This window comes from Hemiscyllium ocellatum, chromosome 11, assembly GCF_020745735.1.
Source record: "Hemiscyllium ocellatum isolate sHemOce1 chromosome 11, sHemOce1.pat.X.cur, whole genome shotgun sequence".
Lineage (NCBI taxonomy): Eukaryota > Metazoa > Chordata > Chondrichthyes > Orectolobiformes > Hemiscylliidae > Hemiscyllium > Hemiscyllium ocellatum.
In genome coordinates, this window is record NC_083411.1 from 44,575,253 (window position 1) to 44,601,900 (window position 26,648).

The following is a 26,648-nucleotide window of genomic DNA, read 5'->3' on the forward strand; positions in this document are numbered from 1 at the left end:
GGGTCGGTGTGGACTTGTTGGGCTGAAGGGTCTGTTTCCACACTGTAAGTAATCTAATCCACTACTAATTCTTGTTCTTAGAATGTGCTTCTTATGGCAAGCTTCATTCATTAGATGGTACTTCTATGATGGCAGGAATTTTCTTACTGTTGATAGTATGAAACAATTATCTTATACAAATGTAGATAATATTACATACTAATGATAATGGTCAAATAATCAATTGCTTATCACGAATTAATTAAATTTGTGGTTTCCTTTATTTGAAATGTAAAATACATTGGAAGTTATGAATCAGACATTATAGTAAACTAACTGTGTGTACAGTTTGCAGACCCACATCAGAAATAATCACCCGGCAGAGTCATAACATTTCATCGAAACTGCTCATGGAATCCTTTAAGTGAACTCTCTTAAAGTGAACTAAAGTTAACTCTCTCTTACACAGACAACAGATTATTGCTGCTTTTTTTGGTTCTACCATGAGTCTAGGAAAATCTATAAAATATTCCATTCAATGCCTTTGATCAGTTATAGAGTCAAATAGACCTATCAGTCCAACCAATTCATGACGACCATATTCCCAAACTAAACTAGTCTTTGCCTGCACTTGGTCCATATGCCTCCAAACATTTCTTATTCATGCACTTATCCAAATATCGTTTAAATGTTGTAACTGTATGTACACCCACCACTTCCTCTGGAAGTTCATTCCACACACAAACCACTCTCTGTGTAAAACAAGTTGGCCCTCATGTCCTTTTTAAATCTTTCTCCTCTCACCTTAAAACTATCTGTCTTAGTCTCGAAATCCCTCACCCGGGGAAAAGACATCTGCCATTCACCTTATCTATACCCTTCATGATTTATAAACTTCTATGAGATCCCCCCTCGTAAGCACCAGTGAGAAAAGCCCCAACCTATCCAGCCTCTCCTTATAACCCAAACTCTTCATTCCCAGTAACAACCTGGTAAATCTTTTCTGAAACCTCTCCAGCATTTTATATCCTTCTTATAACAGGGCAACCAGAACTGGACACAGTACTCCACAAGAGATTTCACCAATGTCCTGAACAAACTCAACATGACATCCCAACTCTGGTATTCAAAGCAATAAGTGATGAAGGCAAGCATGCTAAATGCTTTCTTAACCACCCTGTCTACATTTGATTCAAACTTCAAAGCGTGTACTTGAACCTCTAGGCCTCTCTGTTCTACAACACTACTCAAGGTCCTACTTTTAATGGTATAAGTTCTGCCCTTGTTTGTTTTACCAAAATGCAATACCTCGCATTTTTCTAAATTAAACTCCTGAGCCCATTGACTCAATTACTGAGCTGAAAATGTGTTGCTGGAAAAGCACAGCAGGTCAGGCAGCATCCAAGGAACAGGGAATTCGACGTTTCGGGCAAAAGCCCTTCATCAGGAATGAGGAAAATGTGTTCAGCAGGCTAAGATAAAAGGTAGGGAGGAGGGACTTGGGGGAGGGGCAATGGAGATGTGATAGGTGGAAGGAGGTCAAGGTGAGGGTGATAGGCCGGAGTGGGGTGGGGGCGGAGAGGTCAGGAAGAAGATTGCAGGTTAGGAGGGCGGTGCTGAGTTTGAGGGAATTGACTGAGACAAGGTGGGGGGAGGGGAAATGAGGAAACTGGAGAAATCTGAGTTCATCCCTTGTGGTTGGAGGGTTCCCAGGCGGAAGATGAGGCGCTCTCCCTCCAACCGTCGTGCTGTTATGTTCTGGTGATGGAGGAGTCCAAGGACCTGCATGTCCTTGGTGGAGTGGGAGGGAGAGTTAAAGTGTTGAGCCACGGGGTGGTTGGGTTGGTTGGTCCGGGCGTCCCAGAGGTGTTCCCTGAAGCGTTCCGCAAGTAGGCGGCCCGTCTCCCCAATATAGAGGAGGCCACATCGGGTGCAGCGGATGCAACAGATGATGTGTGTGGAGGTGCAGGTGAATTTGTGGCAGATATGGAAGGATCCCTTGGGGCCTTGGAGAGAGGTAAGGGAGGAGGTGTGGGCGCAAGTTTTGCATTTCCTGCGGTTGCAGGCGAAGGTACCGGGAGCAGAGGTTGGGTTGGTGGGGGGTGTGGACCTGACGAGGGAATCACGAAGGGAGTGGTCTTTGCGGAACGCTGATAGGGGAGGGGAGGGAAATATATCCCTGGTGGTGGGGTCCGTTTGGAGGTGGACTCAATTAATCAAGATCCATTTGTAATCTTAGATAACTTTCTTCACTGTCTACTATATCACCATTTTATGTGTCATCTGCAAACTTACCATATTCTTGCCTTCTTTCTTTGCATCCAAATCGTTTATATTAATGTCAAACAAAAGCAGATCCAACATGATGGCTTGATCCCGATCCAGTTATTCTCTTGGAACTAGTTGAACTACTTCAGCTGCCTCAAGGTTGCTGATGTCAAGACGAGTTCAGGCTAAAAAGAGAGAAGTGTTGATTGTGAATTATGTATATATTTTCAACTCTCTTACATTCCTTGTTTTGCAGAATTGCCTGCAGCATTCCTTCCCTATTAAATGCATTTCTACTTGGACCATGTCTGCAAGTCACAGCTAATCTCTGACAAGACACTGGCATTTGACCATATCAAACTTAAAATTAATAAGATGTCCAATGTCATAAACAAGCTCGTCACATCTGAGGAAGGGTCACTGGATCAGAAATATTAACTGATTTCTCTCCACAGAGGCTGCTAGACCTGTTGAGCTTTTTCAACAACTTCTGTCAAACCCAAACTGTTGAGTCACCAACTTAGGAATGTATTGAATCCCTTTTCTGAAACTCGTGGCTCTATCACATTAACATCTTTGTAGGAGTAGGCATGAAGCATTTTACTGCTCTGAAACTGTGTCATACTTCTGCATATCTACCAAAATTGGCCCCTAGATTTACAGAAGCAGTTTCTTTTTTCATAGCCGAGCAACTTTTTTTTTGTGGTGCTTCTTCACATGGAATCTTAGTATCTACTGCTTGGATAAGACAGTTGATTAGTCACATATGATTTTTGAGTACGTGGACGTTATAAAGTGCTTCTATTACTCTCCTACAACAAAATTCTTCTCTGCTCAGGATTTGACAGTGACTCTTTCCCATTTCATTTTCCAGCACAATATGAAATAATGTTCCAAAGTCTAATCTTCTTTGGAAGATAATAGGTCTGATGTAGTTACATCAAAAATTTCAACATCAATTCTGTCTTTTATGAATTCTGATTTCAAAACTCCTTTATTACAGTTTTCTTCTGATTTGTAGAAATAAAATTATCTTTGGATTTCCCTGGATGATGAACTTTTCTATCTTTTCAAGAATTTTATTTGTTTTCAGATAAAGTAATTATCAGAAGATTGAAGACTTTCTGCAGATGTATCTGTGTCTTCTTTGATATTTTGTCAATTTATATTATCATCAGCTGTAGGTTCTATTGAAGATAATAGTTGTTCAGCTTGAGATTTAGTGTTTCAGTTTGAAATTATTCCACATCCTAAGAGCAATTTTCTCCAAGATTTCTAATCATGTATTCTGTTTGACCCATCTCTTACAATCAATTATTAAGGTAAAGTTATTTCTCCTGTCAATTAATTTTCTCATTTAATGCTGTTTAAAATCCATGGCATTCAATACTTTGTGTAATCTTCTGGTTTTTAAGCACTTGATATTGCACTAAATCAATGCTATTTTCATCTCTCAGCTTTACAGGCTGTTAAACTTTGTAATATAGCAATGCTGTATGATTTTCTTCTAATACAGCTTTAAATCCTGCTAAATAGCAATATCTACTGCTTGCTTGCAATATTCCCACCATTGTATTATGATCAAAGTAATGATTTACTGCCTACTGCAAGTAATTTAAGATACTTCTCTCTTCTGTTTTCAAGATGGCAGTCTCCTGTTTTATTGTAAGAAAAATGAATGCTTTCACGGCTTAATAAATATACCTTGCTGTGTTTCTCTCAATAAATCACAGTGGCTTTTATATATTTTCCTACCAAATCTATGATTTGTGTTAGAATTCTCTTAATGTCTTGTTCTATGAAATTCTGACTTCTAAATCACTCTTTTGGTCACCTGACTTGTGCTCTGCATTATTCCTGGTGCTGTGGCTATACCATCAATTGATTTCACTGCCCTCAACTTTGCTACTGTCACCATGCTTGCCAGTGTTTGTTGTTTGCCAGTGGTGTTCACTGTGAATATTAAGTCCTCCTCTTTTTATTTCTAAACTTTGCAACCTGATCCTTAACACTGTCAATTTTAAGTTCTTGTTCCCCTTCTGGGAGTGTTTTTAACTTTATACTCTGAAATGCTGACTTCCCAACCGAATCTAAAGTCAGGACTGACTGCCAAATTGCCAAGCGTGACTAGTTTTTTCCCCTCTCTTCCAGCCTACACTGCTTTCATTTTGCATCTTTGCAGCTCAGATGTGAAGGTTGTACCCTGGACTGCCTTTATCGTTCTGCCACTCATTCCATCACTTGTACTGACTGCTTGTCAGCTGATGGCTGAATATTCTTAAAGTGGCTATGTCTTTAAAGTGGTAAGCTCACTTCTTTTCCCAAATTATTTTTCTCTTGGGTAGAATGGTATGCCTCCAGAATTTTCTATGTGCTGCAGAATTAACTACTAGTAGCTAATGCTGCAGAGTTCTACTGTAGTGATTGTAACGAGGTCAGCCAGGTGGACCTCATAGAATATGAGTTCCCTGAATGTGGCTGTCAACCTGGTCCAATCAGGGATCCCTGACTGACAGATACAGCTTGAGTGTCAGAGACAGCGTGCGCAGAGACTATTGCAGAAAATATGTCCGACGAAGGAAAGTTGTTCGTCGGCGGCCTGAATTTCGACACAGACGAGCAATCCCTGGAAGAGGTTTTCTCCAAGTACGGCCAGATCGCTGAGGTGAAAGTGATTAAGGACAGAGACACCATGGCTTTCCGCGGCTTCGGCTTCATCACTTTCGAGAACCCGGACGACGCCAGGGATGCGCTGCCGGCCATGAATGGAAAATCCATCGACGGGCGGCAGATCCGAGTGGACCACGCCGAGAAGAAGTCGAGAGGAGGTGGCTATGGCTGAGGCTGAGGCGGTTATGGATGTGGACGAGGAGGCGGTGGCTACGGCTCTCAGCAGTACGATTCGAGGGCGGATGGCTACTACCGGGAAGACAGCTATTCCCGGGGCCGGGAAGGAGGCTACAGAGGGCGCAGCTCCTACCAGTGACACTGGTCATGGTCTAAATCTGAGGTCTGACCTCCTCCCTCTCGGTTTTGCTATTTCTTTTTGTTTAGGGAAGAGATGGCGATCCGTTAATTTCCCAGCCTAGTGTTTTCCCCACTAGAATATAGTTGTTGGCCATTTTTTTGCCCCCGCCATATACCGGTTTGAGAGGCTGGCGGCTGCTGATCGATCTCTGCTTGTCCCTGCTCCCGTTATATCGGGCGGCTGTAGCCCCACCACTATTGTTCGGCCGAGAGTTTTCATCTGTTGTGACTTTTTAAGTAATAAAAACCAAACCACCTAGGTTGTATTCTTTGCATAATCTGAAGGACATTTCTAAGAGGTTAAACTACTAGTGAGTCTTAACAAGAAGAAGGACTTGTCTTAACAAAGTTTATTAAAGAGTAGGTGGAAACTATATTGGCTCAATAGATATAAACATGAAGGGTATCAGGAGCCAGGGAGCCACTTGAACTGAACCCAAAAGTGTATGACATTCAAATTGGGTTTTAAAAAGTTCATTAATTCACTGGATGAGAGCATGGCTGGCTTTGGCAACATTTATTGCTGTCGGCATAAAGTTAAAAACACTCTCAGAAGGAGACCAAGAACTTAAAATTGATAGTAGATTAGATTAATTACAGTGTGGAAACAGGTCCTTCGGCCCAACAAGGCCACAACGACCCGCTGAAGCGCATCCCACCCAGACTCATTCCCCTACATTTACCCCTTCACTTAACACTACAGGCAATTTAACTTGGTCAATTCACCTAACCTGCACATTTTTGGACTGTGGGAGGAAACCAGAGCACCCGGAAGAAACCCTCACAGACACGGGGAGAATGTGCAAATTCCACACAGACAGTCGCCTGAGGCGGGAATTGAACCTAGGTCTCTGGTGCTGTGAGGCAGCAGTGCTAACCACTGTGCCACCGTGCCACCATCCTTAGTATTAAGGATCAGGCAATGATGGATAGAAATGGAGTCATATGTAGGCCAGACCAGGTCAGTCTCAGTCCCTAAAGGACATGAAAAATCAATTCTCCTGCTCCTTGGATGCTGCCTGACCGGCTTTGCTTTCCTAACCCATTAGTGAACCAGATTCATTCCCCAAAGGACATTAAACCTTTGGGTATATGAAAGGAAAAAAAATGGTTAAGACTAAAATTGTGCCCTTGAAGACAGAAAGAGGTGAATATATTACGGGGAACAAAGAAATGGCAGAAGAGTTGAATTGGTACTTCAGCTCTGTGTTCACTGGGGAAAACACAAGCAATCTTCCAGAGGTAAAAGTGGCTGAAGGACCTGAACTGAAGGGAATTTATATTTGCCAGGAAATGGTGTTGGAGAGACTGTTAGGTCTGAAGGTTGATAAGTCCCCGGGACCTGATGGTCTACATCCCAAGGCACTGAAGGAGGTGACTCTAGAAATCGTGGATGCATTGGTGATCATTTTCCAATGTTCTATAGATTCAGGGTCAGTTCCTGCGGATTGGAGGGTGGTTAATGTTGTCCCACTTTTTAAGAAAGAAGGGAGAGAGAAAGCAGGGAGTTATAGACCAGTTAGTCTGACCTCAGTGGTGGGAAAGATGCTGGAGTCAATTATAAAAGATGAAATTACGACACACCTGGATAGCAGTAACAGCATGGATTTATGAAGGGGAAATCATGCTTGACTAATCTTCTGGAATTTTTTGAGGATGTAACTCTGAAGATGGACAAGGGAGAGCAAAATTAGGGCGCATGGTATTGGGGGCAAAGTACTGACTTGGATTGAAAATTGGTTGGCTGACAGGAAACAAAGAGTAGTGATAAACTGCTCCCTTTCGGAATGGCAGGTGGTGATGTGGGGTACCGCAGGGATCAGTGCTTGGATCGCAGCTTTTTACAATATACATTAATGATATATATGATGGTATTAAAAGTAATATTAGCAAATTTTCTGATGGTACAAAGCTGGGTGGCAGGTTGAAATGTGAGGAGGATGTTAGGAGATTACAGGGTGACCTGGACAGGCTAGGTGAGTGGACAGATGCATGGCAGATGCAGTTTAATGTGGATAAATGTGTTGTTATCCACTTTGGTGGCAAGAACAGGAAGGCAGATTACTACCTAAATGGAGTCAAGTTAGGTAAAGGGACAGTATAACGAGATCTGGTGTTCTTGTACATTAGTCAATGAAAGCAAGCATGCAGGTACAGCAGGTAGTGAAGAAAGCTAATAGCATGCTGGCCTTCATAACAAGAGGAATTGAATATAGAAGCAAAGAGGTTCTTCTGCAGCTGTACAGGGCCCTGGTGAGACCACACCTGGAGTATTGTGTGCAGTTTTGGTCTCCAAATTTGAGGAAAGACATTCTGGCTATTGAGGGAGTGCAGCATAAGTTCACGAGGTCAATTCCCGGAATGGCGGGACTACCTTATGCTGAAAGATTGGAGTGACTGGACTTGTATACCTTTGAGTTTAAAAGGCTGAGAGGGGATCTGATTGAGACATATAAGATTATCAAAGGATTGGACACTCTGGAGGCAGGAAACATGTTTCCACTGATGGGTGAGTCCCAAACCAAAGGACACAGTTTAAAAATAAGGAGTAGGCTATTTAGAACAGAGTTGAGGAGAAACTTCTTCACCCAGAGAGTGGTGAGTGTGTGGAATGCTCTGCTCCAGAGGGCAGAGGAGGCCAAGTCTCTGGATATGTTCAAGAAAGAGTTGGATAGAGCTCTTGAGGATAGTGGAATCAAGGGTTTGGGGATAATGCAGGAACAGGGTACTGATTGAGGATGATCAGCCATGATCATAATGAATGGTGGTGCTGGCTCGAAGGGCAGAATGGCCTACTCCTGCACCTATTGTCTATTGTCTATTTACTCATTCATTAACCCATTAAGTGAACCAAATGGATTTTTTCTCAACATTTGACAATGGTTTCATGGTCATCATTCAACTCTTAATTCCATATTTTTATTGAGTTCAAATTCCACCATCTGCCATCAAAAGGGTTATATTTCCATCACGGTCCTCATATTTTTAAATAAAGTGCAAAATATTTCACTAATTTATTTTATGTTTAAAGAGACAGGAGCTTGAGTTTAAATTTAATTTCAAAAAACTTAGAAGTGTCAAGTCTAAATGATAACCATGGAACCATTGTCAATTATTGTAAAAATACATGTGACTCCAGACCTTGAACAATAAGAGTTGACTCTGCGCTATCTCTGAAATAGCCTTGTGGCCATTCAATAAAGGGCAAATTGGGATGGGTAATGAATTCTGGTCTAGCCAATGATGTCGGCATCCAATGAAGAATAAATCACGCAGTCCTGGAAAATCTCCCACATTGCAACCAGCGTAGGCCTTAAGCCACCTAATTTTCTGCTGCAACTTTGTCTTAACATGCACCAGATTTTGTTTCCTCTATTGGCCCTCTAGCCATTAACTCACATTGGGCCCTGGTCAAACAATAACCAGATTTTAAAATTCTAATCCTTGTTTTCAAATCCCTGGCTTGACCGTCCCTCTCTCTATAATCTCCTCCAAGCCCAGAATCCTCTGCTGATCTTCCTCTGGGCTCTTGAGTAACTGGAGAAATGTCTTTGTTCACTTTGTCTCTTGCTGTGGTTTAACAATGTTATGTGACTACTGTGGTTTCATTGTTTTAAACAAAGGCTCTGTGTAAAGTCACTTTGCCTAGTGCATGAAACATTGAGCTTTTCTGACTTTGCTCCATAATGGTAGACATATCTTCAGCTGCCTAAGCTCTAAACTTTAGAAAAGCCTCCCTAAAACTCTCTAAACTGAATCCTAGTGATTGATTTAAACTTTTAAGATTAAAATGATTAGTTTCCACTGTGAGAGCATTTCCAAGGATATGATATAATGGTGGCACATTGGAGTTGATGTCCAGATTAGCAACTCTCTGAAGGGAACCTTGTTTTTATTCATTTTTTTAATTGCCACAGCACTGGAGGACAGACAATATGGTACCATTATTCAAGAAGGCAGTAAGGGATAAACCAGGAAACTATAGGCTGGTCATCCTAACTTTGGTGGTGGGGAAACTATTGGAAGCAATTCTCAGGGGCAGAATTAATCTGTGTTTAGTAAGGTGGGGATTAATCAATAGTCAAGATGGTTTTGTTGAGGGGAGATCATGTCTGACCAACTTGCTTGAATTTTCCGAAGAGTTGATGCGATAAGAGTAGATGAGGTCATTGTTTTCGATGTTGTCCATTTGGATTTCAGCAACACTTTTGATAAGGTCCCACATGGCAGACTGATAGTGATTGTAAGAACCCATAGGATCCAAGGATATTTGGCAAATTGGATTCACTGAGTGATAGGAATCAGAGGGTGATAGTTGGGGACTATTTGTCTGATTAGAAGTCTGTGGCAGTATGGTCCTGCTGAAATTAGTGTTAGGGCCTTTGTTGTTTGTGGTTTATATAAATGATTTAAACTAGAATGTTGATCAATAAGTTTAATAGGTGGTAAATAGTGAGGAGGGTAACCTTAAATTACAGATTGTCTAGTCAAACGGGCTAGGAAGTGGGTGCTGCAGATGCTGGAGATTGGAGTTAAGATTAGAGTGGTGCTGGAAAAACACAGCAGGACAGGACTGCATCTGAGGAGCAGGAAAATCAGCGTTTCGAGCAAAAGCTCTTCATCAGGTCAGACGGGCTGCTCAGTGGCAAATGGAATTCAGTCAAATAAATGTAAAGTTAGGCAGGATAGGCTAGGCAAGGAAATACATGATGAATGGTAGGACTCTGAGAAGCACCGCAGGTCAGAAGGTGTGCATGTACACTGGTCCCTTAAGGTATCAGGATAGGTGGACAAAATGTTGAAGAAGGTATGTGGGATAGTTGCCTTTAATGGTCAAGGCACAGAGCAGGGACATTATGATGGAACTGTATAAAACTTTGAATAGGCCACAGCTAAAGTATTGTGTGCAGTTCTGGAAATCTAATTTACAGGAGGGATATAATAGCACTGGAGAGGGTGCAGAGGAGATTTATCAGGATGGTGTCTAGGCTTGAGAGCTTCAGCTGTGAAGAGATTGGACAGATTGGGATTGTTTTCCTTAGAGTGAAGGAGATTGAAAGGTGGCATTATTAAGATAGATAAAATTGTGAGGGGCATAGATAGGGTAGTCAGGAAGAAACATTTTCCTTCATGGAGAGATCAATGACCAGTGTTATGAAATTGAAGGCATGTATTGTACCTTTAAAAGAGAGTGAATGCTATTCTGAACTGACAGCTTACAAGCACCTGCATCATAGGACAAAATAGCAGTCTAAGAATGGACTGGAAAAATGAAAATATGTAACATTTGGCTGTGAACTTGATACCTGAGTTGATTGCTGTTTTGACAGCAATTTGAATTTAACAAATCAGTTTAAATTATACCCCAGGATACTAAAACCCAATTGAGTTTGAATTTAGTGTTTTGCCAATATCGAACCATAGACACGATCCAATGTTGGGGATATAAAAACACAGGCATTTTGGAAATTGGAGTCAGAACAACTGCCATCAACACAGAATGAGAAATTAGAAAATACTGTCTCTCAATGATACCTTTTCACTTAAAACATATTTGCTGTAAAAAGAACGAGGACGACTCAGGTAGATCTTCAGCTGGAAGAGGAAAGATACCAAAGTTGACAGCAGCTGTGTGATTTTGAAATTAACTTGATGTAATTTTAATAAGTGTCTTTTTGGAACAGCATATTGTTATAGAGTTGGAGGCAGGTAATAATCAGTTAAGAGAAAGGGGGGCTTGGTGTTGTGAATAGTTATTGTTTAATGTTCATTTTAGAGTTAAAGAATAAATTGATGTTATTTTCTTTAAATAGTGGAAGTTGAGAGTTCGTTGTCACTCATATTTTAACAGATTACAGGATGAGGTGAGCTTTTCTGGATGTTTGGTTTAATTAACAATGGGGACATTTAAGAGACTATTGGACATGCATATGGTCACAGAAGTTTGAGGGTGCATACATGAGGATCAGTGGTGGCACAACATCGTGAGCTGATGGGCCTGTTCTGTGCTGTAGTGTTCTATGTTCTATGTGTTCATCTCCGTGTCACAACACCAGGGAGCATAGATTTAAAGTAAGGGAGAGAAGTTTTAGAGGAGATGTGAAGAAATGCATTTTCACCAGAGGATGGTGGGAATCTGGAACTCACTGCCTGTGTGGCTCACAGAATCCATACAGTGTGGAAACAGGCCCTTCGGCCCAACAAGTCCACACAAACCCTCCAAAGAGTATCCCACCCAAATCCATTCCCCTACCCTATTATTCTATATTTACCCCTGACGAACACACCTAACCTACACTATGAGGCAATTTAGCATGGCCAATTCATCTAATCTGCACATCTTTGGATTGTGGAAGTAAATCAGAGCACCCGGAGGAAACCCAAACAGACACGGGGAGAATGTGCAAACTCCACACAGACAGTCGCCAGAGGTTGGAATTGAACTTAGATCCCTGGCACTGTGAGGCAGCCATGCTAACCACTGAGCCACCATGCTGCCCTAAAATGAAGGCACCCAGTATGGGGCAGAAATCGTCATAGGATTTAAGAAGCATTTAGATGTGCTTTTGCGATACCAAAACAAACAAAGCTATAGTCCAATTGGTGGAAAATGGGATTAAAATAGTTATGTGGTTATTTTTGATTGGTGCTGAAAATGTGTTGCTGGTTAAAGCGCAGCAGGTCAGGCAGCATCCAAGGAACAGGAAATTCGACATTTCGGGCAAAAGCCCTTCATCAGGAATCTGTTTTTGATTGGTATAGACTCAGTGGGCCAAAGGATATTTTCCTGTGATGTAGTGAGAGCTCTATAACTTATTCCTGCTTGCCATATGAACCACCATTCTATTGCCTTCCTACTTACTTACTATGCTAATATTTTATGATTCTTACATAGGAGAACACACAAATCCCACCGTGTTGAGGCATTTTGCAATGGCTTTTCATATAAATAATATTCTGCTTTTCTGTTCGTTTAACCAGTGTGAATAATTTCAGATTCCCACAAGATATTATAGTTTGTCTAATTTTAGCTATTTACATCCTTTTGCATATTTTTCACAGTTTCCTCATAATTTATTTTCAACCTGGCTTACATCTTCAGCAAACCTTGCATAAATGAGCAGGTCCATTCATCCAAATCATTGGTGAAAATTGGAAATAATTGAGACCCCAGCATATTCCTCTGGCATCCGTCGATCAGATTCAGGATTACATTGAAGTGACAATTGAACAAAAGGATAGTGATGGACATGGGAACAGGGTTGAGAAGTAGATATAAAACTATTTGCTCGCAAGGAGGGTAAATACCAGCAATGACTAGTTGGGCCTAATGGCCTGTTTGTGCACTTCTGTCTATTCCTCCCTAATGAATGAGAAGTTCCGTTTTTAAATTTCTTTTGCTTCATTTATGCTGTTTTTAATGTCCAACTGATGATGATGATGATGATGATGATGTTCACATTTCTCTGACAGGTGAGAAGAAAGTTCTGTTTCAATTTGTAGTGAAGTTCTTCCCCCCTGATCCAGGGCAGCTCCAAGATGAATTGACAAGGTGGGTGGAAACCACAAGCTAAATTAGCACCTTAGACTGTCCTTTCATAAAGTCTGTTTTGAATTCACTTGTGGCCGACATATCTTGGATGTCCCTGATTCAGATTGTGTGTTTTGAATTGAGATTTGAATCCACAACCATGGAAACCTGTGCAGCTGCTGGCACTTGAACAGATTTTCAGTGTGGGGATAGAGAGAAAAGAGAGAAGCAGCAGTAGGAAAGAGAGATGTCCGAGGTATGGCAGCTGAGGCCTACTCTTTCTGGTGAAGCAGCCCTGTCGCAAACCATGTATTTACACATCAGATACTGTGGCAGGAAGTCACCTTGTTAAGTGACTGCTTTCATAAGATGTTGAAGTAAAAGGTTAGAATATGGGAGAGGTCCTCTATCAGCACTTGATGTTACTTCAGTACTTAGTATCAAATGATAATCCATCTGATTAACTGGATCAAAAAGCAGGCGAACAAGATATGACGTCCACTTCCCATAAATGAAGCCGTTTTCATCATTGGCTCTAGGAGCATCGAGTTTTCTTTATTCCAATTATTTGCAGCAGTTTTCTTTATGACTTTGTTGTCATTCATTTGGAATTCTCAAATTGAAATTCTCTAATTACAGTAAATGATTCCAGAATGACACCATTGCTCATGATAAAAAGGCAATTAACGTAATGCTTAAAAATCAGGTATGTTTCAGAAATTGTCTTTGGAGGTTGAAAGTACATGTGCTGATTGCTATTTATAGAAGTGAACAAGTTAATTGTACTTGTGCTCTATATTACAGTAGACTCTCAATGCCCTCTCATTTTCTTTTTTCATGACGTTCCACCCAAATCTATGACTCCTTCCATCTAGAAGAACAAGTACCCTTCAAGACACCCACCATCCTTACTTGGAAATATATCGCCATTCATTCAATGTGTCTGCATCAAAATCCTGATACTCCCTCCCTAACAGTTATGTGGGTGTACGTACACTCCATGGACTGCAGCCGTTCAAGAAGGCAACTTATCATCAGCTTCTCAAAGGGAATAGGTAATAAATATTGGTCCAGCTGGTGGCATTAATGTCCTCTGAAATAATAAAGGTAACAAATAGAGCTTCACTTATTTGGACTGTTGTCTCCATAGATTCATAGAGATATACAACATAGACACAGATCCTTCTGTTCAACTCATCCATGCTGACCAGATATCCTAAATAAATCTAGCCAGGAATTGGCCTATATCCCTCTAACCCTTCCTATTCATATACCTATCCAATACCTTTTAAATGTTGTAATTGTACCAGATGTCACTACTTCTTCTAGCAGCTCATTCTATACACACACCACCCTCTACATGAAAATGTTGCCCCTTGGTACCTTTTAAATCTTTCTTCTCTCACCTTAAACCTGTGCCCTCCAGTTTTGGACTCCCCAAACCCAGGGAAAAGATCTTGGCTACTTACCATATCCATGCCCCTCATGATTTTATAAATCTCTATAAGGTCACCTCTTAGCCTCTGACACTGCAGGGAAAACAGTCCCAGTCTATTCAGCATCTCCCTATAGCTCAAAACCTCCAACCCTGGCAATAACCTTGTGGATCTTTTTGAATTCTTTCAAGTTTCACAACATCCTTCCTATAGCAAGGAGACCAGAATTGAATGCAGTATTCCAAAAGTGGCCTAACTAATGTACAGCCACAACATGACCTCCCAACCCCTATACTCAGTGCACTGACCAATAAAGGTAATCATACCAAAAGCCTTCTTCACTATCCTATCGACCTGTGTTTCCAATTTCAAAGGACTATGAACTTGCAATCCAAGGTCCCTTTGTTCAGCAACACTCCCCAGGAACTTAGCATTAAGTGTATAAGTCCTGTCCTTATTTGTCTTTCCAAAATGCAGCAACTCACATTTATCCAAATTAACTCCATCTGCAAACATCTAGGCCCATTGGTCCATCTGATCAAGATCCTATTACACTCTAATGTAATCTTCAGGTTACTGTTAATGTGCAGTATTTATGTATTATCCCATTCTCTTTTCACGCGGTCAGAAATATGACTATGTAATCACAGCTGACATTTCCAGTGAAATGTCAGAAGTATCATTTTACCAATGAGTCTTTAAACTGAGACCCCCTCTTATCTCTCAGGTGAATGTCAAAAATCTGTATTCATCTGTCCTCTCCTGATCAGCATTTATCTCCCAAACAGCACTAGTTAGACAGAGTGATATTTCTCAATGCTATTAGTTGGACCTTTGTATACACTAACTGGCTGCTGCACTCTCTACGTTGTAGTAGTGATGACATTCCAAAAGTAGACAATGACTGCTGAGTCATTAAGGGACATGCTGAGTTGTGGAGGACATTACATAAATACAAGATCTTTTTGTTCCTCAATGTAAGTAATTAAAACAGATATGTAGGCAATGTTTTATTGGTGAAACATTGATATTCTATACTATAACTTATTTATAACATTATAACTTACATGCAGCTCCTCAACATCAATAATCTGATACCAGAAGCCAAAGCAATTCAACTTTACTTCTGCTTATAGTTTGTGGCTGTTGATTTTGAAGGGAGCTTTTGTTACAGGGTGTAGGTTTGCTTGCTGAGCTGTAGATTTGATATCCAGACGTTTCATTACCTGGCTGGGTAACATCATCAGTGGCGACCTCCAAGTGAAGCGAAGCTGTTGTCTCCTGCTTTCTATTTATATGTTTCTCCTGGATGGGGTTCCTGGGGTTTGTGGTGATGTCATTTCCTGTTCGTTTTCTGAGGGGTTGATAGATGGTATCTAGATCTATGTGTTTGTTCATGGCATTGTGGTTGGAGTGCCAGCCCTCTAGGAATTCTCTGGCATGTCTTTGCTTATCAAAAACACCAAAATAGAGGAAGACAAAACAATGATCTCATTCAACGTAACAGCACTGTTCACCTCCATCAACATCGACCTGGGAAAGGAAACACTTACCATACTTTTAGAAGAGACCATCACACACACCCCAACCATCAATCACATTACCAACGAAAACATCATGATGCTAGTGGACCTCACTGTACCTCACCACCCACTTCACTTTCAACAACATAATCTACAAACAAACCAACGGCACACCCATGGGATCTCCGCGATCAGGATTCATAGCAGAAGCGGTAATGCAAAGACTAGACAAACAGCCCGACCAACCATCAAGCCAAAAATCTGGGTCTGCTACGTAGATGACATCTTTGTCATCACAAAATGAAACAAGATAGAAGAGATATTTAACATCATCAACAACACCCTCGCAGGCATAAAGTTCAACAAGCAGGAAGAAACCGACAACAAACTCGCATTCCTGGATGTCACAATCGAAAGAAAGGACAATGGAGAACTACAAACCTGCGTATACAGAAAACCGTCAAACACTGATCAAATGCTGAACTACACCAGCAACCATCCCAACACACACAAACGAAGCTGTACCAGGACACTATTCCAATGAACCACCACACACTGCAGCACAGACAAACTTCTGAAAACAGAGGAGAACCACCTATACAATGTATTCAAGAAGAACGGATACTCAAAAAATACATCCGCAGATTCCTCAGGAACAAACCACGACAGGCAGACCAAGCACAGCCAGAAACCCTAACCACCTTACCATATATCAAAGAAGTTTCAGAAATGACAGCCAGACTACTAAGACCCTTCAGAATCCTAGTAGCACACAAACCCACCAACATTCTCAAACAAAAACTAACAAACTTAAAAAACCCAGTAAAACCTATGGACAAAACCAACGTCATCTACAAAATTCCATGCAAGGACTGCCACAAACACTATGCAGGACAAGCAGGAAGAAAGTTAGCCACCAGGACACATGAACACCAGCTAGCCACAAAAGGACATGACCCCCTCTCCCTCATAGCCCTACACATGGATGAAAAAAACCCACCATTTCGAATGGGACAACACATGTATCCTGGGACAGGCTAAGCAAAGACATGCCAGAGCATTCCTAGAGGGCTGGCACTCCAACCACAATGCCACGAACAAACACATAGATCTAGATACCATCTATCAACCCCTGAGAAAACGAACAGGAAATGACATCACCACAAACCCCAGAAACCCCATCCAGGAGAAAGACATAAATAGAAAGCAGGAGACAACAGCTTCACTTCACTTGGAGGTCTCCACTGATGATGTTACCTAGCCAGGTAATGAAACATCTGGATATCAAATCTACAGCTCAGCGAGCAAACCTACACCCTAAACCTCAACCTGAGCTGCAAACCTTCACAAACCTTGCAAAAAGCTTTTGTTATATTGATGGATTCTGGATGGGTGTTCTAAGCAAGAACACTAATATCCATTAGTATCAGAAGTGGAACTATTCACAACTGTCAACTATGATGCAAGTGGCAATGTTGTTTCTTCAGAGTCAAAAGGTTATGGCTTCACCTACATCTGTGTGCTGTCCCTCAGTACCACCACAATGTTACTTGTCTGAAATCCAGTATTGGATGAGAAGAAATTCCCATTAATTGGAGTCATTTCCATCAGTTGCAACTACGAGACCGGAGCTATCACTTCCATCCCTTTCCATGGGTGTTGTATGAGGCTGAGCCAAATTGCTCACGAGAATCTATTCAATATGACTAGAACTAATATCAATGTGTTTCTCCCAAATAAGACTCTTAAAAACAAATATTTATGGAACTGCTGACAGCATGTATATCCTAAAAGGAGTAAAAATGCACCAGTAGACACATTCTAAGTGTATGGCCTTAGTTCAGCGCCTGAGGCAAACTTCTAACTCCTAATCCAGTCAATCATCTGCTTCCATTTCCACACAACCCTGCCCTTATTCTAATACTAACTCTAGCCCTTGCTCTAGAGCAGCGTTTGCCACTAGGCCCAAATATTCCAATGCTTTTCAGTCTGGCTTCCCAACCTTATCTCTTTGTAAACTCAGCTCCTCCAAATCTCTGCTGCCCCTATCTGACACCAAATCCTGGTCACCCTTCACTGCCACATTATGCAGGAGTTGTCCTTTCAATGGAACAGTAAACTGAGACTTCATCAGTCAGCATGAGGCTATTTTAGAGAAGAGCAGGGTGTTTCTGATACTTGGCCATTTACCAACACTTGAACTCATTGCTTTGGTTAGAGATGTAGTATATATGTTTGAGCCAGGCAGAATGTCTCACTGGTCTATTACAACTGCACTATTAAGACTGTAGTCAGTTTTCCTTTGGTAAAACCCAATGGATGTAGGGTGAAAACCTGATAATTAACACTCAGCAAATGGAATATGAGAACTATCAACTCCTTTATTAGAAGGAAAGAGTATTTCGCCTTTATTGTATGGAGCACCACTGTGAATAACATCCTGTCACCTCCACTTAGAATGTGTCTGCTGATGCATTTTTACTCCTTTTAGGATATACATGTTGTGAGCCGTTCCACAAACAATTGTCTTTGTCTTAAATGGGAGAAACACATTGACATTAGTTCTAGTCATATTAGATAGATTCTAGTCATGTTATACAGATGCAGTGCATAGCCAGTGAACATTCAGCAGTGATATCTTTGCAGTGGTTTGTAGTTCAAAGCAGCACTATGTGGATACATTTTTATCCCAAAGTATTTTAGTTTGAAGATAGCTGTAGGTGCTGGGAGCCGATCATTGTACTGCTAAGACTGCAGGAATTCACAGTGAATGAGCTCTCTGCTCTAATATCTTCACTTGCTCAATCACAGCCTACCCTTCATCATAAGGTCTGAAATAGAGATGTTTGCTGATGATTGTACCATGTTCCATTAATTCCTGAAGCAATTTATTTTCATGCGCCCATGCCCTGGGCAATATTCAGGCTTGGTCTGATAAGTGGCAAGCGTCAGGGAGTTAACCATATCCAACAAGAGAGAATCTAACCATCACCCCTTGCCATTCAATGGAGTTACCATCACTGAATCCTCCCCCTCTCAACATCTTTTCAGGTATCATTAACCAGAAACTGATCCAGGCCAATCATATAAATACTTTGGCTACAAGAGCAGGACAGAGGTCAGGAATCCTGCAGCGAGTAACTCACCTCCTGCCTCTCCAAAGCCTGCCCATCATCTGCAAGGCATGAGTCAGGATGGTGATGGAGTACTCCCCACTTGCCTGGATAGATGTAGTTTTAATGATACTCAAGAACAAAGTAGCCCAAGGATTGCAGCAATTCAAGAATGGATCTGACTATCACCTCCTCAAATGCTATTAGGATTGGTCAAATGCCAAATCAAGCACAGTGTGATTCCCTATTGTCATATAGAAGAAAGAGTAGCTAATTTTTACACAGCAAGCTCCCATAGACAGCAATGAGGTAATAATCTGATGCTTTGCTTTAAATCATGTTGGTTAATATTAAAATATTGACCAAGGCAGTTGGTGAACTAATTTGTTTTCTTCTTCAAACTGGGCGACCAGGATTTGTTGAAATCAGTCCAATGGCCAAGTAGGGATTTGGTTTAACATCCAATCTGAGATACAGCACCTCTGAGAATGTAGCACTTCCTCACTGCTACATGAAAGTATCCAGATGGAAACGTATAAGATCTGAAGGAGGCTTGCCAAAGTGGATGCGGAGAGGATGTTTCACCTGGTGGGAGCATCCAGAAAGATCGGTTACTCAGATGTGGCACATTCAAGGCATAAATAGAGGGAATAGGCTTCTCTCAAAATAATGAGTATTTAGAACTCAAAGAAGGGTGGAAACAGTCCTTGAATATTTACACAGCAGAGGTAGATAGAATCTTGGTAAGCAATGAAGTGAAAGTGACCAGGGCTCCAATTAGATAATGGTCTTATTATTTGTTGGGGCTGGATGGCCCATTGTTACTCCATATTCAGAGCCTGAAACTGTGCTCTCTTAATTTAGAGACAAGATCCACAGCTGACCCACATTCAATGGGCTCAATGGCCTCTTTCTGTTTTGCACTTGCTGCGAGATGACCAAGGGGGAGTCATTAATGTCCTTCCTGCCTGTCTGTCTGAGTGCTACAATGTGATTGGCCAGAGCTATTCAAACTGATCTTGTTACTTCTGCAGGTATCTCTTTGCTCAGCAAATCAAACGGGACCTGCTTGCTGGAAGACTTCATTGCAATGAGAACAGTACCGCACTGTTACTGTCTCACATCATCCAGGGTGAGTGTCGGCCAAATTTACCCATTCAATGGAGTTCAAAAGAAGGCTAAATGTTTCACTGAGAAGTGGACCTAACCTGGGATCCCTGCTGAAAACTGCAGTAATATACTTGTTATTGTTAAATGGATAAATGCTTCAGATTGATGGTATTGCCAGATGAATATGTATTTTCACTGACTCACTGAGACTGGTAGCTTGAATTCAGAATTCAGCCTGTGGATCTCTATATGCCATACCTGTGGGAGGCTTCTTATTAATAGAATCATGGAATCTCAACAGCCCAGGAAGAGGCTATTTGGCCCATCGAGTCTGCACCAATCCTCTGAAGAACACCGTCTGCCCACCCTATCCATGTAGCCATGTATTTACCATGGCTAACCGACCTAGCCTGCTCATTCCTGGACACTACAGGGCAATTTAGTTGACCAGTAGGGCATGAGGCTTCCAGAGAACTAGAGCCTGAGGCTGTCATCTACTCCCCACCAAGTTTCACCGAGCAACCACGTCATCGTCAGCCCTCATGTGTTCCTCTTCCAGCCTCAACAGATGTGACATCTGAGCATGGCTGACAGCCTTTCTGCTTGGTGCCTCACTTTGGGTAAATGCTAAGCTTCTAAACATGGCCATGAGAGGAAATTCGTGTGACCAGATTTCATCAATTCACAAGAGCAATATCACAGGTTTTGCAAAGAACAGGAACAGGCCCTTCGGCCTTCCAAGCCTGCGCTGACACATTTTGTTCTTCCATACTGAAACTGTCTTCACTTATTCCTCTATTCCCATCATATTCATGTATTCATCCAGGTGTTTCTTGAATGCTGCTTCTTGTGACTGCTTCCACCACCTCCTCTGGCAGTACGTTCCAGGCACTCACCACCCTTTGTGTGAAAAGCTTGTCTTGCACATCTCTTTTAAACTTCCTCTTCTGAATCTTCAACCTGTGTCCCCTAGTAATTGACCCCTCCACTCTGGGAAAAAGCCTCATACTTTCCACTCTATCCATGGCCATTCATGATCTTATAAACTTCTATTCGCTTGCCTCTCAACTTCCAGCATTCCAGTGAAAACAAACTCAGTCTATTCAATCTTGCTAAAATCTCCCATACCAGACAATATTCTGGCAAACCTTCTCTGTACCCTCTCCAAAGCATCCACATCCTTCTGGTTGTGTGGTGACCAGAACTGTACGCAATATTCCATGTGTGGCCTAAATAAAGCTCTAAAAGCTGCAGCATCATTTGTCCATCCTTATACTCAATGCCCCTACCTAAGGCAAGCATGCCATAGGCCTTTTCTTTCTACATTACCTACCTGCACATCCACCTTCAGTGATCTGTGGACCTGCACACCCAGGTCCCTCTGCATATCAATACTCCTAAGGGTTCTGCCATTCACTGTATAAATTCCACCTGTACTTGACCTTCCAAAATGCATCACCTCACATTTGTCTGGATTAATCACCATCTGCCATTTTACTGCACATGCCTTAAATTGATCTATATCCTACTGTATCCTCTGACAATCCTCCTCACTATCCACAACACCACCAAGTGTTGGTTCTTTCCTTCTTTGATTGCTGCTTGACTCTCTGACTGACCGGGCACGGACTGCTCCGAAATTCATACATCATGAGTACAGGGCGGATGAATGACATCCCAATGAGAAACAAGTAGAATGCAGGCTTAACTGCTGTCGTAACTGGTCTCTGGGTGAGGTCTGCAATTCAACATGATCCTGGGTAAGGAGGGATGGACCAGTTCCCCGTCATTATTCACCAACTCAGCCCCTCGGCTGGTTGCAACAGGTTTCATTTAAAAATATTTCCCTCCCTTGTGGATATCCATCTCCCAGACTGAATGTACTTATGTCTTCAAAGGAGCCAATTTAACTAGGCTTCCTTGAGATTAAAGAAGGAGTGAATTCATTAGCTAGTAAACTGGGAGATAAGGAATGAAAAAGCAAGACCAAACATACACACTTTAGAAATGCGAGGTAAGTCCAAATAGTAAAAGCAAAATAAAAGAATATACAAACGAGTCTTCGGTTTATCCATGATGAATTAAGGTGGATGGTTCCATTAACACTCACTTTGGCAGTTGAATTATTGGTTGGGCAGTGAGCTGAATTGAATCTGTTTAGTTCCCTTTAATAATGAATATTCTGATGACCTGTTTTCAGCCTTCAGACTGAAAAAAAGACTTTGTATCTCTTTACCTGTGCGGACAGGCTCATTTGATGGAAACCCTCAGCTGTATCCCTTTACAGCATTGGTTAGCACAGTGTAACCTAAACCACAAGATAGTACACTAGCACACAGAGACCAAGGATTGCAGGTGGTTTATAGCCTGCTTTCTTGAGTGTTCTCAGAAGGGTAAAACTCAAGCATTTCTTTCATCCAGAACTGCCCTTTTTCCAAAACATATAATGTCTGCAATCTAGAATGCAAACAAGATCACAGTTCAGTTTTTGAATGGAATGTCTGAAGCTGTCTGAAGGTCCGTTGACATTCTTCATGTGTGACATTCCAGGTTTACATAGGGTTTTGGACAGTCACTGCATTCTTAACCATATTGGCATGTATGTCTTTCTTTTAAAAGTAAAATGCATACCATACTTAAACGTTCAGTATTCATAAGCAATTCAGAGCTATGATCCATTTTCATGACACAATGTAAAGAATAACAATATTTCTCAGTCTGAATTAGGCTCTATACATCGACACTGTCAACACCAATATCATCAGGAATGATATCAATATCATCATTCCTGATGAAGGGCTCTGGCCCGAAACGTCGAATTTCCTGTTCCTTGGATGCTGCCTAACCTGCTGTGCTTTAACCAGCAACACATTTTCAGCTCTGATCTCCAGCATCTGCAGACCTCACTTTTTAACACCAATATCATGCAAACTTTCCAAGTTTCTCTTCAATACTGCATGCTGTTGTGGAACTATATTATTCTTCCTGAACTGACACTGGATCAATATCATGGAACTTGCTGTCTAACATCACTGAGTGTAAAAGGACTGCAGCAGTTCAAGAAGACAGCTCACCACTACCTTCACCAGGTCAATTAAGACTGGGGAAAAATGCTTACTCTGCCTGTGAGTGATATAGTGAGAGTGTGAAAGAGAAGAAACATTACCTGCCTAGCTCCTTTTCCACCTATCCACTCCACCCTCTCCTCCCTGACCTATCACCTTCATGCCCTCCCCCACTCACCCATTGTACTCTATGCTACTTTCTCCCCACCCCCACCCTCCTCTAGCTTATCTCTCCACACTTCAGGCTCACTGCCTTTATTCCTGATGAAGAGCTTTTGCCCGAAACATCGATTTCGGTGCACTTTGGATGCTGCCTGAACTGCTGTGCTCTTCCAGCACCACTGATCCAGAATCTGGTTTCCAGCATCTGCAGTCATTGTTTTTATCTTATTGCTCCTGTATGTTTATAGTTCTGATTCGATAAGAATGTTAACTTGGGTAACAATGTCCAGAATGATAGCATCTCCAGAGTGTGGAAGCAGGCTATTCAGCCCTTCAATACCCTGAACAGCAGCCCACCCAGACCCACCTTGTAACGCTGCATTTCCTATGGCTTATCCACTTAGCCTACAGATTCCTGGATACCATAGGCAATTTACCATGGTCAATTGATTGAACCTGCACATATTTGGACTGTGGGAGGAAACCCACACAGACACAATGAGAATGTGCAAGCTCAAAATAGACAGCTCCAAGGCTCGAATCATTCCAAAGTCCCAAGGGCTGTGAGGCAGCAGTGCTAACCACAGAGCCACTGCTACCCCACCATCTAGTGGATGGAGTGAAATTAGCTGTTCAAAGAGTACCTTTCCCAAACAGACCTCACACATATTGAGCATTACATCTACCTACCCTTTCTTAAACTGTCAGCCCAAATTAATACACCCATTCTATAGTGTAATAATTTATCTTTTACTTCTTACTTGCTACATTCATTTTACCTCACCTGTCTTCTTTTTTTATCTTGAAGCTGAAGTTGGTGATTTTGATGAAGAACTGGACCAAACGCATTTACAGTCCAAGATATATGTTGCAAACCAGGAACGGCTAGTACACAAAATAATGAACTTTCACCAGAAGCTCGTGTAAGTACACAATATAATGAACAAAGTATTGTAGAAGTCAACAAAAAGTGATATCTTATTGGTTTTGATTGGTGCTGAAAAAGTCACTTTTCATGTATGAGCTTTTCATCTATGATTCTTGTTGCTAATGTTGGAGGTTTTGAGCTATAGGGTGAGGCTGAATATGCTGTGGCTGTTTTCCCTAGAACGTCGGAGGCTGAAGGGTGACCTTTTCGCAGTTTATAAAATCATCAGGGGCATGGATAGGGTAAAAAGACAAGGTCTTTTTGCTGGGGTGAAGAGTCCAGAACTAGACGGCATAGGCTTAAAGTGAGAGGGGAAAGATATAAAAGGGACCTGAAGGGCAACATTTTCACACAGAGGGTGGTGCGTGTATGGAATGAGCCTCCAGAGGAAATGGTAGAGGCTGGTACAATTACAGCATGTAGAAGGCATCTGCATTGATATAAGAATAGGGGAAAGGTTTAGAGAGGTATGGGCCAAATGCTGGCAAATGGGACTAGATTAGGCTAGGATGCCTGGTTGGCATGGATGAGTTAGACTGAAGGGTCTGTTTCTGTGCTGTACATCTCTATGACTCTGTGACAATTTGGAATTATTACCAAAGCAACTGCAAGGCAACATTTATAGCATGTGAGAGGAGAGTGCTGATTGATTGGAAAGTGAGGTCTGATTGATTGAGGGGTTGCCACAGAAAATAGAGGTGTTAATAATGACAGAAGTTAACTGCCAAGTTTTGTTTAAATTTTCAATCTCACAGGTTGACTCTGGTTAGTCCTGAGAAATGAGCCTGGTTTAAAATTGAATTAAAGTTTGGCAGTTAACTATGGTTATCATAGCATTCTCTATAATAGCACCTCTACCAATCAGAGTCCACTTGCCAACCTTTCATCACTCTCCTCTCCTCATTCAGTTTGAAAGTTGTTTCACCTTTACTTCGGTAATTTTTGAAATTATCCTGATAAATAAAATATTTTGTTTAAATCAGCAATATTTCAATATTTCAATATTTCAACAATATTGAATTTCTGCATTACCAAATGACCATTTACGATTCAGTTGATTGTAAATGAATTTAGCAATACAGTGCAGATATGATAGGCTGCATGTTCTCCTTTGGTGCTGTAACAGTTCTATGATTATATGACTTAGCTTAGAGTTAGAAATTTAAGAACTTCAGACTTGACACAAACATTTGAGCATATAATTGGCACTGACACTCGAGGACATTATTGAGGGTGTGCTAGACTGTCTAAGATGCAATCTGTTGGATGAGATTTTAAATTTGCTCTCTCATGTGGATGTCAAAGAATATTTTGCAAAGTGCAAAATTTCAGGGTTCTAGTCAATGATCACACTTCAATTAACACCATGAGAAAAACAGATTAACACTTCACTTATCAGACTGTTATTCATGGGCTATTGCTGTTTCTAAACTGGATTATTGTGTTTATCTTCATAAATCTTAAAAAATAATTCACTGAGCATTCTGAGACAATTGATGTACTTGATGCTGTGTGAAAGATGCCTGGCAAAGTCAATGAACACATGAAGGTCACTAAACAATTGGAAGCAAATTATTTCATTTATTTACTTATATACATTGAGGACTGACTTGAAGGAAATTTTATTCACTTCATATCTTTTGAAATCTCTGCCCCAGACAGCTGTAAGTGCTCAGATGTTGAGTTGTTCAAACCTGAGATCGATGGACTTTTGGGCATCAAGCAATATATTGGAAAGATACAATTGTTGAAGGATTTGCATGACCTTATTGAATGGCAAAGCGAGTTCAAGTGACTGCAGGGCCAGATATTACTTCTGATTCTGATTTTCCTCTATTATTTTTATTTGGTTGGACAGTATGCAAGGGTCAATTCATGCCACTGTTAGTGGGGAGGATCAGTTTTATATGCTCTTTGACAAGATGTAGCAAGTGGGGCAGAATAAAAAAGAGACAAAAGGCCTGACCAATCCCATCTAATTGCTCAATGCAATCTTGAACAAGTGTGGGTCAGTGGTTAGTATCGCTGCCTCACAGCACAGAGACCTGGATTTGATTCCAGTCTCAGCTGATTGTCTGTCTGGAGTTTGCACGTTCATCCTGGGTCTGTGTGGGTTTCTCTGGTTTCCTCCCATAGTACAAAGATGTGCAGGTTAGGTGGACTGGCCATGCTAAATTGCCGATAGTATGCAGTGATGTGCAGGTTAGGTAGATTAGCCACGAAAAATGCCAGATTACAGGGATTGGACGGGTTGCTCTTCAGAGGGTCAGTATGGACTCAGTGGGCTGAATAGCCTGCTTCCATACTACAGGGATTCTGTGATTTTATGTTCATAGATGACCATTGCTGGAACGTGGTGACATTTTCCACCTTAACCAGAAGGTGGCATCAGATTCAGCTAGTACCTTCACAAGTCCTTCTGTGATTTGCTTTGTTTTCAGTCTATGTAATGGTAAGTGATAGTGGAACAGGTACTGTTGTTAGATAACAAGAAGGTTTTTCTGTA

The 26,648-nt window shown here is 41.4% G+C and overlaps 2 protein-coding genes across 2 annotated transcripts in view; both read left to right on the forward strand.

Moving 5' to 3' along the window:
- The window catches only part of LOC132820324 (FERM domain-containing protein 7-like), a 60,600-nt gene that overhangs the window by 19,584 nt on the left and 14,368 nt on the right, over positions 1-26,648 (forward strand). The window contains 3 exon segments of the mRNA XM_060832346.1: positions 12,748-12,826; positions 19,912-20,009; positions 24,023-24,137. Of these exon segments, the coding sequence (XP_060688329.1) occupies positions 12,748-12,826; positions 19,912-20,009; positions 24,023-24,137 (292 nt within the window).
- Positions 4,799-5,529, forward strand: LOC132820190 (cold-inducible RNA-binding protein B-like). Its single transcript, XM_060832158.1, is given in 1 exon segment — positions 4,799-5,529. A coding segment is annotated over 1 exon segment (420 nt). The 5' UTR covers positions 4,799-4,813; the 3' UTR covers positions 5,234-5,529.